At 53.6% G+C, this 15453-nt stretch overlaps 1 protein-coding gene across 4 annotated transcripts in view; it reads right to left on the bottom strand.

Moving 5' to 3' along the window:
• Nucleotides 1-1577: 1577 nt before the first annotated feature.
• CNTFR (ciliary neurotrophic factor receptor) overlaps nucleotides 1578-15453 on the bottom strand; it is a 38285-nt gene continuing 24409 nt past the window's right edge. For 3 of the 4 annotated variants that reach the window (XM_081263631.1, XM_081263632.1, XM_081263633.1), the window contains 7 exons: nucleotides 14797-15030; nucleotides 7964-8081; nucleotides 7633-7799; nucleotides 6300-6463; nucleotides 2786-2966; nucleotides 2267-2435; nucleotides 1582-2171 (listed from right to left, as the gene is read on the bottom strand). In XM_081263631.1, coding sequence (XP_081119757.1) covers nucleotide 2171; nucleotides 2267-2435; nucleotides 2786-2966; nucleotides 6300-6463; nucleotides 7633-7799; nucleotides 7964-8081; nucleotides 14797-15030 — 1034 coding nt within the window. In that variant the 3' untranslated portion in view covers nucleotides 1582-2170. Of the gene's footprint in view, nucleotides 2172-2266; nucleotides 2436-2785; nucleotides 2967-6299; nucleotides 6464-7632; nucleotides 7800-7963; nucleotides 8082-14796; nucleotides 15031-15453 lie in introns of all 4 variants that reach the window. The other variant, XM_081263630.1, reaches the window with a different exon arrangement.

The raw sequence follows: 15453 nt of genomic DNA, 5'->3' as shown, positions 1-15453 counted from the left end.
AGAAGAGGACGGAGTTCTAACACATCCCAGGAATGCAATGTACTTGGCAAAAGAGTTGGCAACCCCTTGCTCTCTCTACCCCTGCTAGATCTGGAGTGCTGATTCCAGCCTGAACCATACCTCACAGGAGCCAAAATGGGCAGAACTGGGGATTAGGGCAGCGGCAGATACGCAGCCTCTTTTCAGGATATCCATCCTGGGAGCCTCTTCCTGTGAACCAAGAGAAATGCACTCCCACAGCTGGAGCTGTTCAGCTTGAAAAGCCACAGGCCTCCCTGTCACCAGGCCTTTGCTTCCCATAGGCCCACCTGGAACACCTTCTCTCCTCTGGCTTGGAGGAGAGCCAGCCACCTTCACTCTGCAGCCCTTCACCTGGGCCACACTCAGGGTGGGTGCCTTGTCCAGGCCTGAGTTGTCAGTTCTAGGCACTGTACATACCCCTCCTGAGGCATGGGCCCAGGTGGGCCTGGTAAGACCAGTGAGGAGTGTCCACCTTCTGAGCCTGGTGTGAGGAGAAGGGTTTGATTTGGGTGGCTATGGGGATTGTATTGGTATCAGGGGATTAGTAGAGGTATGGTGCCCAGCAACTGCTATAGGGCGTGTGCATCAGGATGGACGTGTCTGTGTACAGGTCAGTGTGTATGTGGCTTTGACTCTACCTCACTTTTCCTTTCAGGCACCCAGAGCGAGGCTAAGTCTGGCTCTTCAGGCTTGGGCTCCGGCCTACCCCTTCACCCTACTCCCAGGTCAGAGGGTCTGTCAACCTGGTCCCAGCCTGGGGCATTCTCAGCTAAAGGAGTAGGGGGACGTGTCTTCTGGGAGGGGGAGTTGGACCTGAGCAAGCCTGGGGCAACTGGAGAGACCTTGGACCCCAGGGTATAGAGCTGAACTAATGACTGGCCACAGTGTAAACCAAATCCCTGCCCTTCTCCAGCTCCACATTGAGTCCTAACTGTAATTTAACTCTGGAGGTCAACCCTGTACTCCATGATTCCAGACCTGAAGCACAGGTCCAATGCCTAGTCATGCTCCAAGCAGCTTCCTCCTCCAGGCATCCTCCCTGCCTGGCCAGGCCCAGAACACTGCTCTGAGCCCTTGTGGCCTGGCTGAGCTCTAGTCCTGACCTGCTGGCCCCCTGCACTTTCTCTTGGATGGCAGGATGATGCACACACACATGCGCCAAGGATGAGGCCTGCTTCCTCACCTTCCATCACTGCTTGGGCGCTTCTGGAAGGCAGCTATGAAGATGTCCTTTGATGACCTCAGTAACCTTTAGGACTGACTGGATATTCCCATGTGGGACCAGCCCCCACCAGGACCCCTCATTTTCCACAAATTTGCCCTTTTGGCTATATACCTCAGGGAAGTCCAAATCCTCAAGAGAACACTATTCCCAGGTACATCTGCCTGAAAGCTGAACCGTCTCTCCCCATCTTCCCCAACCGTGGCTCTTTCCACCTCCAGGACTGCAAATGGAGGGGTCCTTAGAAGAGCAGTACCCTCCCAAAGTGGCTCTGTTCCAAGGACTCATGAAATGGTGACGTTTAATGAGAACCCCCCCACCCCTCCCACCCCTGTATATACATCTATAAAAAATTCAAATACAGCAAGTTACCATTGAGTCAGACTAGAAGGGACTGACAGGGCATTAAATACTGTGGGGTAGGACAAGGTCAGGGGAGGGTCATACAAAACAGGGCAGAGGAGGGGATACTGAAAAGTGTGGGCACTGGGGGGAGGGGGATGGCTGGGCCCCCCCAGCGTCAGGAGCTTATAATCTGATGGTGGCAACAGAGACCCTGGGACAGACAGGAGGCTGGGGCAGGAGGAGGAATTGTGAATGTGAAGGGCTCCCCTCAGGCCCCCCAAGGGCTCCTGGGAGTCGCTGGCGTTGGAGGGTCCAGCCCGAGGAGGCAGGTGAGGGGAGGGTCTTTGGTGGGTGGGTTAGCTGCATGGTCCTCCTCCCCTGAAGGTGGGAGGAGGGCCAGCTTGGTGTGGCGGGGCTAAGGGATGGCAGGCCCGGGCCCGCCGGGGTCTCTACAAATTGTTTCTGAAGAGAATGCAAAAGGTCCTCCTGCCCGTGTGCAAAATAGAAACCGGGGTCTGCAGGCTCAGCTCCGGCCTCCTGCTCCTTTGCAGTGCTCTGGCATGTCCTCATGGGATGCCGGGCTCTGGGGAGACAGGGCAGGGGGCTGTGAGGGATGAGGCTGGGGTAGGAGGGGGTCCCCTCAGGCTTCCCTCTCCCACCCAGCCTCACTCAACCTACCAGATCAGGAGACTGTTGGCAGTGGCGGCAGCGGCAGCCAGGGCCAGAGTGACAGGGACACTGATCAAGAAGGGTACCGAGGGTCCTCCGCCGCTGCCCAGCTCCCCAGGGTCACAGATCTTCGTGGTGGGCGGGGGTGCCAGTGAGCTGGTAGTGCTGGTCGTGGTCTCTGGGGAGCATGGGGGAAACTCAGGGCAGAGCCAGGGCTGGGGTCTCACCTAGATCTGCTTCTTACATCAAACTGGTGCTGCCTCCCCCATATGATGGCTCCTGGCTTGTCTCTCAAACGTCCTTGCCCACTAGGCAGATCCTGCTAAGGCTCATAGATGACCCTTCCACCCAATAATCACTAGCAAGGATGTCTAGAGAGCAAGGACCAGGAACACAGGGATTAGACAGACAGGAGTGTGGCAGCCACAGAGTGTGTGTAGACACTGGGAGGAGTTAGAGGGAGGATAGAGCCAGGCCACAGAACAGGCCAGCCGACAGCACAGATGCAGGGACAGAGGGCGGGCTCACCCGGGGCCTGGGCCTCGGTGGTGAGGTGTCGTGGTTCCTCAGTCCAGGGGGTGGCATGAGCAGCCACGCTCCAGTCGCTCCATGTCCCAATCTCATTGTCCTTGGCTGCCACCTGGATAATGTACTCCTTCCCAGCGTAGGCATCTGTGATGGTATGTGCTGTGCCATCAGACAGCTCCACCTGCAGCCAGACCACAGGATGAGGGTTAAGGACACCTCTGGGGGTCAGGAGAGTGAGGCACCCCCTACAGAAAGGGAGGACACTTGGGAAGAAGGGAGTGAAGACAACCTTGAGAGACTGAGGGCTTCTCTGATTGAGAAGGAGGACACTGAGAATATTCCTGCAAGAGAATGAAGCTATCTCAGAGAGCCCAGGGATGGAAGTCATTCTTGCAGGAGAGTAACTAAACCTTGAGGGAAGCTAGAACTCCTGGGGACAACGACAACACTGCTCAATGGCTATGATGCTGCTGTTGTCCCAGCTGTCTCACAACCCCCAGCCCAAGTCCTGACCTCAGTCCCAGCCGGGAGGTGAGAGGAATAATGGAGCAAGAGGTTCTCCCACCAAGCAGCAGTAGGAGAGTGTCATAGACACTGATACTGGAGCCAGCCTGAGTTCATGTTTTGACTCTTTCTCTTACTAGATAGGTGACCAAGTACCTTAGCTTTCATGGGGTTTGATGTCTTCATCTGTTGGTGACAAAAATCTCTCTCTTAGGGTTATAATGAAGACTACACCATGTGGCACTGTCACCATGACTTCTAGTTCAGAGCCTAGGTTCCCCGGTGCCCAGTGTACCTACCAGCCCAGTCTCAGCTGGGCTTTCCCAGCAGGAAGACCTCAGGATGGCTATCATCCTGTCTGAGGCAGAAAGGGGTGGGAGAGCCCCTCTGGTGGCAGGACAGCTGCTTGGTTTTCTCCTGGAGGCATCGCTTCCCCACCCCCCACTGGCTGGCCCCATCCTGCTGGTCTCCCCCCCAACCCTCCAGCCTGGCCTGGTCTGCCTGTCCGGCGCCCCTCCCAGGCCCAAGCTGAGCTCTGGTTCATCTCAGCGGCACCCGCTGCCTCATTAAGCCGCCTCGTAAACGGGCAGCCGGCAGGGGCGGAGGAGGGGGCCGCTCTGGGCAATGTCTGGCTTCAGGGCTCTTTTGGTCCCTGTTCTAATCTTTCCCCAAGAAAATTGGGGTCTAGGCTACCTGACCTGACAGGCTGTGAGTACATGCATACAAGTAGGTATGTGTGTGTGTCCTCCTTCTCAATCAGACATATAGATAGATAGATAGATAGATAGATAGATAGATAGATAGATAGTTAGTATGTATTTATGTGTGTGCATTCAGGCCAAGTGGAGTAAGAAGCCCCTCCAATTCCTGCTGAGCCTGTGGTACCCAGTGGGAGGCCAGGGTCAAGGTCAGGGACATATTGAGAGTCACTGGGCCCAGATCCTGGGCTCAGTAAATCTTGCTCCCAGCCCTGGAAGATGAGTGGGGCCCCAAAGACTCTCCTTTCCTAGAGCTAGAATCCCAGTTCCCATCTTTGCCACCCCCGCTCTGCAAAGATCCCCTCTGGCTGAGTAGCCCCAACTCCCTCAGACCTTTTTCCCTCCTGCCAGACCCACAGACTTCCACATTCATCTTTCCTCAATGACAAAAGATAGATCCAAGGGGAACAGATAAAATTGCCACTTCATTAGTGGGCTCATGGTACCATACTTCTAGGAATATGGCCCAGGAACCCAATGATGTCCTGGCAGCCACATCTTCTAGGCCTGAACCCTTCATGCTAGGTGGTCACTGATCCCTTAATCAACTCCCTTAAGAGAAAGGCTCCTCAACTGACAGGAATTCCATAGTCACAGGCATCCACCTTGCTTTAGAGTCCTTCATCTGGTCAGCTGCAGCAGATGTCCAACATGCCCCCAGGCCTTCTAGCTGAGTTAGGACCAAAGCAGGTGATGCAAGGAACTCATGCCAGGTCCTCATGCCTCTCCCTTGTCCATGCTGAGAGAGTCCCTGCCAGACATTCTGGTGCCTATTCTTTTGCAATTCCTGGTCTGTATTTTCCTCCTGAAAATCCAAGGGATGTTTTTTCTCTGCTCTCCACTCCATTCCCCCTCCCCACCATATACCTGCCTCTAAGATCAAGGATTAGAGAGAGTAGATTCTGTTCAGAGCAAAACTCAAGTTGAAAAGAGTCATAAATCTAACCAACCCCAATGCCTATGAGAGCTAGGATGTGTGCTATTGGCCACATGTGTTCCCATCATGAAGCCTCCACACCTTCTTCTTCTGGAGGCTGATTCTGCCCATGGTACAGGTCAGTGCATGGGCTCTGCATGTTAGTTCTATGCATGTCTGGAAGCATGGATCCTGCTGAGAGGCACGTGTGTGCATACGTGTTCTCGTGTGTGTGGTGGGCAGCATGCCAGGTCCACTGCAAGGCGTGTGCGCCGCGACACGCGGGGCTGCTGCCTGTAGCTCGTTAGCGGGGGAGGGGGGCTTGTGAAACTAGACCCTGGTTATTAGCAATGCATTAGGCGCAGGCAGCTGGCCAGGCGGGAGGGACTCCGGACTCTGTCAGGGAACACATGAGCGTGTGAGCAGCCTTTGTGGGGGCCAGGCCCGCAACCTGGACAGGCACCCAGGAATCAAATTACGTACTTTAAAGGCCACTCAAGAGAGGGGTATAAGGAGATGGAGATGGAGCCTGGTGGATATAAGAGGGATTCAGGCTGACCCCAAGAGCAGCCTGGACTGCCCTATGGAGCACTCTCCTATCTCCAATCTTAGCCCACAGACCTCAAGAGTCACGGAGTACCCACAGCCCAATGGACTCTGGGCTCTCAACATGAGAGCACCCCCAAGGGGTGCCCCCAAACCCTGGTTGCTCCCCAGAGCTCTCCATTATAGCTTGATTAGTATCCAAACCACAGCCTGACCACATAGTGTACCTTGTCCACTGAATGGTTCCCAGCCTAAGCCACCAATTGACCTATAACCTTAAGCTGACCCCTAAGCTAGATCTGACTTAGAAGCCCTGATGGTTGTCATAGCCTAACTCATTCCCTGAACCAAATCTGACCACAGTGCCTATCTGACACTAACCACTAGAGCCCATCTGTGAATCCTTGAGGACAAAGACCACTGTGTCCCTTGGACCACTGGGTCCAGCACAGACCCAGAGCCTGAATCAGAGTATAAAGAGAGATACCTGGTCAGGGATGACAGAGGTAAGACGAAAGTCTCCCTTTTAGCACTGCTCTCCACTACCCCAGGGAACCCAAAGACAGATGTGTTCCCAACAGCTCTAATGCAGTTCACTGGAAACCCCTGAGGACACCTCCCTCAATCCCCCTCAATCCCATCCATTCTCCCAGGCCCACTTTGTCCCTTTTCCCCCTGGAAATCCTCTCTGACTGCTATCAGGACCCATGTTGGAGCTGCTACCACCTGCTTCTCAAGTCAGACAGCTCTAATTCAGGCACCCAGGATCTGGGCAGGGCAGGACACTCACATGCTGCCACTGGTCCAGGATGAGGGGCCGGTAGCGCAAAAAGAACTTCAGAGGAAAGGACTCAGGGTCAGGCCAAGTCGAGGGGGTCTGCCACGTCACCTCCAGCCGACGAGGGTTGCTAGGCACTGGCCGGGCTACCACATTTTCTGGAGGGTCAGGCTTCACTGTTCAGGAGACATAGCTTTGTTAATGCCTGGATCTCTGGGAACTATACCACTATGTCAACCCCAGCCAACGTGTCAACCTCCTCTACTACCTACCGTTATCGTCATCATGGTCACCATCCCTCCTTTCTGTTGTCAGTTCTGGCAACCACCATTAACAACCACCTCATTACTTCTACCTCTTACATCCCCATCATCACCACTGACTGTACTATAGGCAGGATCACCAGTTCTTGCTATCAGCATCCCAAATTTCATCCCATCATCTCAACCCTATCCTCATGCTAACCACCTTTCTAGTACTGAAGCCTACATGATGGGTCAGCCATGCCAGTGTGACACGCCCCACCCCCAACACCACCTGGGTCAGTGTGATGCCAGTGCCTCATACACTCCCCTAGGCCTGGTTTTCCCTGAGACATGGCCTCCCCTGGATGAAATCTGGGTTTGAAGCTGCTCTGTAGGTCAAGGTTAAAAGATAGTCCACATGCCTAGGTTAGAAGTGGGTTTGAGATCTGATGAGAGCATCTAAGGGTTCAGCTCATGGAGAAATAGTCTGGTTGGGGATCAAGTCATGGGATGTGGGTGGGGAAGACAGAAGCATGCAGAGCGTCTGGTGGAGATAGAGCACAGTAAGACACAGTCTGCCTGGAATGGGGCAGGGACCAGCAGAGGTTCTGGCTGGATGGGGTAGGAGACTGCCTGGAATTGGGCAGGGGCAGGCAGAGGCTTGGATGGGGGGTCGGGGAGAGGGCGATATCTGTCCCAGTCCTGTCTCCTGTTCTGACACCTCATTCATCACAGGCCGTAAGGAAGCCATTAGCATGGTGGGGTGGGGGAGGATGGAGGCTGCAGCTGTGCAAGGGTCTGGCCCCGCCTGCCCCCCCTCCCCCTGCTGCATGCTCTGGGAGCCAGGGAGTCAATAGAAAGAGCTGCTGGAGAGGTCTCTTGGCCCTGTAGGTAAAGGACATCCACAGGTGTGAATATGCCAAGCAAATGTGTGTACATGTATAGACATACCACATATTCCTGTCACAGGCATGTCCATGGACACGTGTGCACATTTGTGAACATCCCCACCAACACTCATGCACACCTCTGACATACTTCCACTTACAAATTCCCACTAGAGTATGCAGAAAGGACCCCACCAACACCGCCACACGCACCAATGGTGAACTCATCAAAGGTGATAGCCGTGGCGTTGTGACCCAGAGCATTGCTGACACTTATGGAGACCTTGTACTTGATGGTAGAGAACAGGTGCATGTATCGGATGTGGCAGCGGTTCTTGAGGGCTGGGTCCTTCTCACAGACCATAATTTTGGAGCCATGCCTGGGGAGGGGTGAGGCCCAGGTACTGTTACAAACATCAAGGGTCAAGTGGGGAAAGGTTGGGGGAAGGTCAAGCCCAAGGCTGGGCTAAGGTCTGGACTCAGGCATAATGGAGGTGAGGTCAGAGGTCAGGGCTGGAACCCGGTCACAGGCGCAGCTACTTACAGCACAGTCACATTGAAGGTGTTTGGGATGTAGGTGGGGGTGGGCAGATGCCAGCTGCAGTAGAAGCCCTTGGGGTAAGTGTTGGAGCGGCAGCTGAGCACAGGTTCCCGTGGTGGCACTAGGGTTGAGGACAGAAAGGTCAGGACATTCCTGGAGCTCCCAGTCCCCTGCAATAGTGTGGGGACAAGTGGGCCCCAGAGCCCCAGTTCTTCCCCCTCACCCCATCATCAATGCCAAAGGTGGGGGGTGGCTGTCAGCGAGGGTCTGAGTCTTCCCAGGCCACAGAGAGCCAGATGTTTAATTAAAGAAAAACAAGGGCTGTGTGGAGGAGGCCCCCCCCCACCTGCTCAATGGAGGCAGGAACTGTGGGGAGCAGGGGGTTGTGGGCCTCAGCTCATCAATCACAGGATGGAGGTGATGTCTGGGGGAATCAGCCCCAGCCCACATCTGCCACACTCTGTCCACTCTGAAAGGAAAACTGCAAGGGACTGAGGGGGTCTTGAATGTGCCCTGGTTGCTGGAGTGATCGGGGTATACTTCCAGGAGAAGAAATACCCCAGGCTTCCCCTCAGTAGAGAGAGAGAGAACGGGCCTGGAGGGTACACAAGAGCAGGAGCACTGGTCAATTGCGGATCTCTGAGTATGTGTCCACACATGGATATGTGTTACACACGTTTGTGACATGAACGAGTGACCTGTGACATGTATGAGCATCTAGATGTGTGTGTGTGGATGTATGCTTGGCTCTTGGAGTACATATCTGAGTGTGTGTGTGTGTACCTACTTACATGTAGGTAAGTGTCTGTCACAAGGAAACTGCTGTTCCCTTGGTGTGTACCTCACCCCAGCCCCCCTACTCCTTCATCACAAATCCTTTACGAAGCCCATGACATGGTCAGCGGCTGCCTTCACTCTGGAACAGGAAGGCCCAGAGAGGGGTTAAGACCTGTTTGGGGGTCACACTGCAAGTCAGAGTTGGGAATAAACCCCAGAATGAGGATATTCACCTACATGACCACACTTGGGAAGTCCTTTCTGCTGTCTAACCATACTTTTCGCTGCTGTCAGCACTTAGCCCGGCTGTTCTACCCTCAGGCATTGGGCAAGGCGTGAGGACAGGCGGCTCAGGTTCCTGGAAGGAGGCAACTTCTGTGACCTGACCCAGGCAAGGAATGTCCGTCTGTGGCTCCAGGGACACTGACACCTCCCTTCTGTGCCTCCCCCCACACCGCCCCCTGCCTGACAGGTGGACAGGAAGTGGGAGGGGGGCAGCTCAGTAAGCCAGGGGAGTGCATGTCTATGCTTATAGAGTGGCCATAGTGAAGTTCAGGGAACCCTGGGCTTCAATCCATAGTGTGTACTTAATTTTGAGTGACTCTGTGATTGCCTGCGTACAACCATTGTGTCCAGTGTGTGTGGAGCTGTAGAGGGGGGCCTGGGCACAGCCCCCAGGTCCCAGATCTGGCTTTGCAGCAGCAGAGGTGAAAAGGCAGAGAGACTAGAGAGCTTCAGTGTAGCAGGTGGAGCGGTGATGCTGCGGAGAATGAGGCAGATCCCTTCCCCAGGCCTGTGCGTGAGAGCCAGGCACTGGCTGGGACCCCTCAATGGCCAGTCTGTGTTCTGCCCACCACTGTCCACTCCCCCTGGGGAGACTTCTTGGCCCTTGTCTATTCCATGTTCATCCTGTGTACCTTTAATGTCCCTTCCCTGTCTGCCCACAGTCAAGAGTTCTGCATGGGGGTGGAGTGGGGGGCGGCCAAGGACACAGGAAGTTGCCTTCTGGGGGCCTGTGGGCCAGGCCAGAGTTGGCAGCCACCCCAGGAGGAAAGGACATTCCGAGGTCGGCTGAGAAGCCTCCACTCCTGCCTCCTGCCACCACCCCCCCTCACCCCAGCTTCAAAGGAGAAGGGCGCTGGGGCCGGGGAGGGGGGTGGGGGGGTGACTGAAGCCTGCAGAGTCAGCTCCCTGCTGCCTGGGACTCTGGAGGGCAGGGCAGGCCACAACACTGGACTCACAGGCCCCCTGCCCAGGCTAGCCTCCCCTCTGATCAGGTCTCCTTCATTCCCCTGACTGTCCTCCGGGCGGACCAGCCTCCCCTTCAAACCTCCCCCTCAAACCAATTCCTCTCTCTGACTGGGCAGGTCACAGGGGGCGGGGGGGGGGGGCCTGGGCAGGGGCTTTGTCTGTCATCTGGCTACTCCTGCCTGGCCCTGGGCCCTGAGCAAGGAAGGGCTTGGGTTTCCTGACAGGGACCAGGTTTCTCAGAGGGAAAAGGAGGAAAGAAAAACAAAGAAGAGGAAGAAAAGGAGTGACTTGCTGCAGCTGGAGCCCAGCTGAGGGGCCGGTGGGTGGAGGTGGGGGTGCCGTGAGAGACCAAGTGTGAGAGTGCGGGACAGCGTGGGATCGGGAGGCCTGTTGTGTGTTGTGAGTTGGGGGAAAAGCTGTTTAAGACACTGTGATTGTGAGGTGCTGTGTGTAACTCAGACTTCATGTGTGAGGCCGAGCTGTCCAGAAGACTGGAGGCCATGTGGGGCTGAATGACTCTTTCGGGTGACTGGGGTGGGGGCATTTGATTGCAGATTGTCTATATGTGTGAGGCTGTATGAGTGTCACGCTGTGTGAGTGTCACTGTGCCCTTGTGTCCAAAACACAGCGACGGCTACACTACACATAAGACATTAGATATGTGATAGAGCTTAGCCGGAGTGTATTTGTCAAACTGTGGGTGTGGGAAGATGCCCCAAATTCCCCGTGTGTCCACACATGTGAGCTGGATGCTGTGAGAGCACGTTAAAGGGAGTGTGTAAGCAAAAGCTCGTATACACATCACACTCCGGGCGTGCAGGCATGCTCCTAGATGCCCAGACATCCTGAGTTTCCCCTTGTGGGGGTTCCTGAGATGCCTAAGTGACTGTGTCAGCCATGGCAGGGTGTCCCTAAGTCCCATGCGGGGCTGTGTGTGCATGTGCGCGGTGCGTGTGCCCCTGCTGGCCCGAGGTTTGTTTGTTTTCCTCCTAATTGGCTTGTTTTTCCATGTCCAGCCCACCAAACCGCATGTTTTTCCTCTCATCTCGCCAGCCCGCCTGGGCTGGAGCCCCCGGCACGCATGAGGCCTGCCCGCCGGCCCAGCAGGAGGAGGGGCAGGCTGCCCACACCCTGGGCCAGGCCGGATCAGGCCAGGGCAGGGTGGGGTGACCCTTCTGCTCCAGCCCTGCCCATGCCACACCCACGCTCCTCCTCCTGCCTGGCATTCAAGGCCATAGCCAGTCTCAACCTCATCAACTCTCAACCTCTCAACTCTCAACCCCTGAGACACCCCAAACTCTGGACTGTCAATGCCCCCACCTGCCTCCCACTCATGATTTCTCCCCAGATATGTTCAACCACACTCCTCTCCCTGCCACTCTTTTCTTCCTGAGCAAACTGGGAAGGGGGGAAAGTAGTGCTGAACCAGAGGGTCTGCAGTTTCTATTCTAACCACTCTCAAATTCTAAAAAGTTTAAAAACTGGATAAGGAACTATCCATTTAAAAATTATTTTAATCTCTGGTTTGTTTAAGCTTAACATCAGAAAGACACTGAATCAGCAGTGTCCAATAAACAAAAGGATGCTATGAAAAGGAACACTGTGATCCCGTTTCCTAACGTAGGGGGTCCTTTCATCATCCTAGGTAGGAGAGTGCTTAGAGCTGTTCTGAGGATCCACCGGAGGGCAGGAAGGTGGAGCAAGAGAAAGTAGCTCAGGGACTAGCCTGGTTAAGGAGTCTTCCAACATAATATTATGATGATCAGGTTCTGTTGGAAATAGACATAAAGTTTTACATGTTTAGGATAAATATTAAATAAGTTTTGATCTAAATGATCCATAAATCAGGGATTACTTTGTCCTCGTCTAAGAGCTGGCAAAAAGGATAATTTAATATTGAGTATTGCCAAATCCAGTCTCTTGTTACTAATATCAAGTGACTAAGACGATCATGATTAATATCCTCTGTTCCCTGATCAGGTCTTTAGAAGGAAACAAGGCAGTGAGAGATAAATATCTGTTATGAATGGTACAGCCAATGTATGGTCATCCCACCCCTGATGCCTAGGGAGCAGGAATCACTGTAACTAAATGGTCTGTAACAACACGGCAGCTGAGGGCATGACCTGTGGGTAATGACTTTGGACATTACTTCAAAACCCAATGATGAGCTCGGGATATGGCTCAGTTGGTAGAGTGCTGGCCTCACATGCACAAGGCCCTGGGTTCAATCCTCAGCACCACAAAACAAAACAAAAAACCAATGACCTCTAATGATTTCTTAAAAAACATCACAATACCAGTAATGGGGACCCAAGGTCACCAAACCCTAGCCATCACTGCCAGCTTTATCCATCCGAGGGATTTTGGGGACCCAAATTGAGAAGACACATGTTTTGGTGACTGGTGCTGAGCTAGATTCATCCTTCTCCCACTGCACTTGATAAAGGCCCAGGGCTAGGCTGAGGGCTCCATTGCTGATGTGAGGCAGGGTGGGGTGAGATGGGAGCTGGGGCAGGAAGGATTGTTGGGCTGGTCCTGCAATTCTCAGTATGACCTACAGGGGTAACCCCACTCTTGGCTTGAGACTAAAATGTTTGGTCTGAATCCCATCTCTCCAATTTTAAAAACACTTTTTCATGGGGAAAGGTACATCCCTACCAAAATCTATTTTGTGGGAATCCTGAGCAACCCTCCAGCCTAACATTTCACTTGGTTTTCTAGACTAGTCTTCTGACAATGGGGCAAGGGCCTGCCCCAAGATCCCTTAAGCATTTCCTAGGTAGGGAAATATCCACAGGGTATTTCCTACCTTTCCTACCACAGGGAGATCCCAGATGGGATGATACCAGAGGAGTTTGAGTTTGGGGTTAGGAGAAAAGAAATAAGGATTTTAAGAGCACTCCCTTTGCTGGTGGATATTTTTGGCCCAGGGCTGGATGCCTGCTCACCTGACTCTCAGCAATGCTGACAACCTCAACATTCTGCTTTTCATAAACCCCCTTTCCAAATCACACTCACTGGTCTTCCCTCTACCTTCCTGGGCTCATCTTTCTCCCCTTTTGTGGCTCATTTCTATCAACCCCTTACATACTGACAGTCTTCAGGGCTCAATTTTGGTTCCCTTTCTCACCCCACAGTCTCTCCTTTGGCTGCCTCACCCCTCCCATGGTCTTAATGCTGACAACCCCCCGCCCCACAAATTTCCATTTCTAGAACAGTCCTTTCCCCTAAGCTCGGATCCACTAGCTACCAGCTACCAGTTTCCACCCCCAGGACCCCTACCAACACATCTGTAGCAGATATCTATGGAACTGCTGGTCCCTCACCCACACCACTTCTCACTGCCAACTTCTGCAGTTATCTGCCTAAGAGCTTTCTCTGGCCACCAAGGCCTGCTTTGCCTGCCGGGGCATGAGGCCAAAAGTACTGAGAAATTAAGGCACCTATCTCCACCCCAGGAGATGGCAGGAGAGGTTATATAAACATCCCAGCTCCCTCACCCTCAAGCAGGACAACTCTGAGGTGCATGTTCTGCATCCGCACCCGGAGTCCCCTCCACAGTGCTCCAGTCACCAAGAGGTAATGTCAGGATATGTCAGGTAATATCAGAGGTAATGTCAACTATTGCTCTTTATTAACTTCCCTTTTCAGTGTCACTCTCCACATTCCTCTATGGTGTCTCCATCACTTGCCAAATAAACTACTTGCTTATGAATTTTCATTTTGGAATCTGATTCTAGGGAAACCCAAACCCAGACACTGTTCAAGGAGAACACATCCCCTTTTCCTCCCATTGCCCCCTACTGCAGTGATGGTACCTTCAGCTCTCTCAATCACACCCCTCTCTACTCTCCTGCCCTTTCACCTCCAATTCATTATCAACTTCTGCAGGTCCAAACACCCTCCTCAACTTCCCCAACTCCATGCCCCAGTTCCAGGTCCTCATCATCTCTCTTGCATTCACCTAAGCCTCATTCCTACCCTGGTTTTGCCCCATCCAACCTGCCACTCTTCACTGGGGTGAGGGATTCTTTAAAAACAGAATTTAGTCTTCATCACTTTCTAGCTTCCAGGATCTTTTTTTTTTTTTAATGTGGTGCTGAGGATCCAACCCAGTGCTTCACACATGCTAGGCGAGCGCTATACCTCTGAGCCACAATCCCAGCCCTCTTCCAGGATCTTCATCTGCTTCCTGACCACTCCCTTAGCTTCTTCCACCACTGACACCAGCCCAAGTGGCCTTTTCATGCCCACTCGGGGGCCCATAGGTATATTCAGCTTTCTGCCAGAAATTATGTTTCTGTGGTATCTTCCAAATGCTCTGTGTCTCCATGTGCCTCCTATTCTGGGAAGCCTCCCTCCAACTCTGCGGTCTTCCAGAGTACTCTTACCTACATCTGCATAATCACATATCCCATTTTCCTTCCTCAGGCCCTGGTCAATCCCAGTGGGAGCAGACACAGGGAGACCATTCCAGCTCAGAGCTGTGACCCTAAGATTCCTCCCAACCAGGCCTCAGCTTGGCCATTCCTTGCCAGGCTCCCTCTGCCCATTTTCTCACAGGGAACAAGATTTCAGGATCTCCAAGACTTCTATGGGGATGGGATACATGGGAGAAAGGTCCAGGGGTCTGGATTCATTGGCTAGACAGGACTCAGAGGTCAGAAGAATAGATGAGGATAGGATCAGAGAGCAAGGGTCAGGCTGTGGCCCTCCCCTCTCCCTGCCATCCAACACGAAGGGGAGTTGATCTGGGCTATAGGTCTGTGCCTTAAAGAAGATGGGAGGTCAGGGGCAACACTTACAGCCCACATGTAGCAGGACTTGGTGGCGCAGGTGCCAGGAGTCACGGTGGAAGCAGGCGTAGAGGCCACTGTGGCCCAGATCCAGGCCACGGAGTACCAGTTGAGAGCCATTGAGCAGGTCAGGGGCCAGATCTGTTCCATTCACCCGCCACGTCACAGCTGCATCCCAATTTGCTGTTCCACATGGCAATGTCACATCTGATCCCAGGCGCTCATACTGTACATGGGGTGTCTCTGTGGGGGCAGAGCACAGGGCAAAATTTGCCGGTCACAGCACTGCCCAGCACCCCCAGGTGAATGTGCATAGGTGAGACCCTGTGAGGGTGTACAGTGTGAGCCCAGCCATGAGGCTGTGTCTGACCACGCAATGTCTCAAGATGGGGTATGTGCAAAACTTCTCTGTGGCTGGGCAGGTATGCAGGTATGCTAACATTTCCAAATTTGTATGTGTGTGCATGAGCAGAGGCTGTGTGCAAGTGCGTGTGACAGAGAACGAGCGTGCCTGTGTAGTGCTGGGAGGGGTCGTTCTCAGTGAAAATCCAGTACACCTCCAGTCCCTGGGTCCTTTACAAAGTTTTTCTGACCCCCATGACCCTAACTTCTTGCCACCAATAGGCCCAGCCCCAGAGGCTTAGCTCCCAAACTCCTTTCTCTGTC

The sequence above is a fragment of the Spermophilus citellus genome (genome assembly GCF_964194105.1).
Source record: "Spermophilus citellus genome assembly, chromosome: 2".
Taxonomy (NCBI): domain Eukaryota; kingdom Metazoa; phylum Chordata; class Mammalia; order Rodentia; family Sciuridae; genus Spermophilus; species Spermophilus citellus.
The sequence above is the reverse complement of the archived record's forward strand: the minus strand, read 5'-3'. Positions and strand labels throughout refer to the sequence as shown.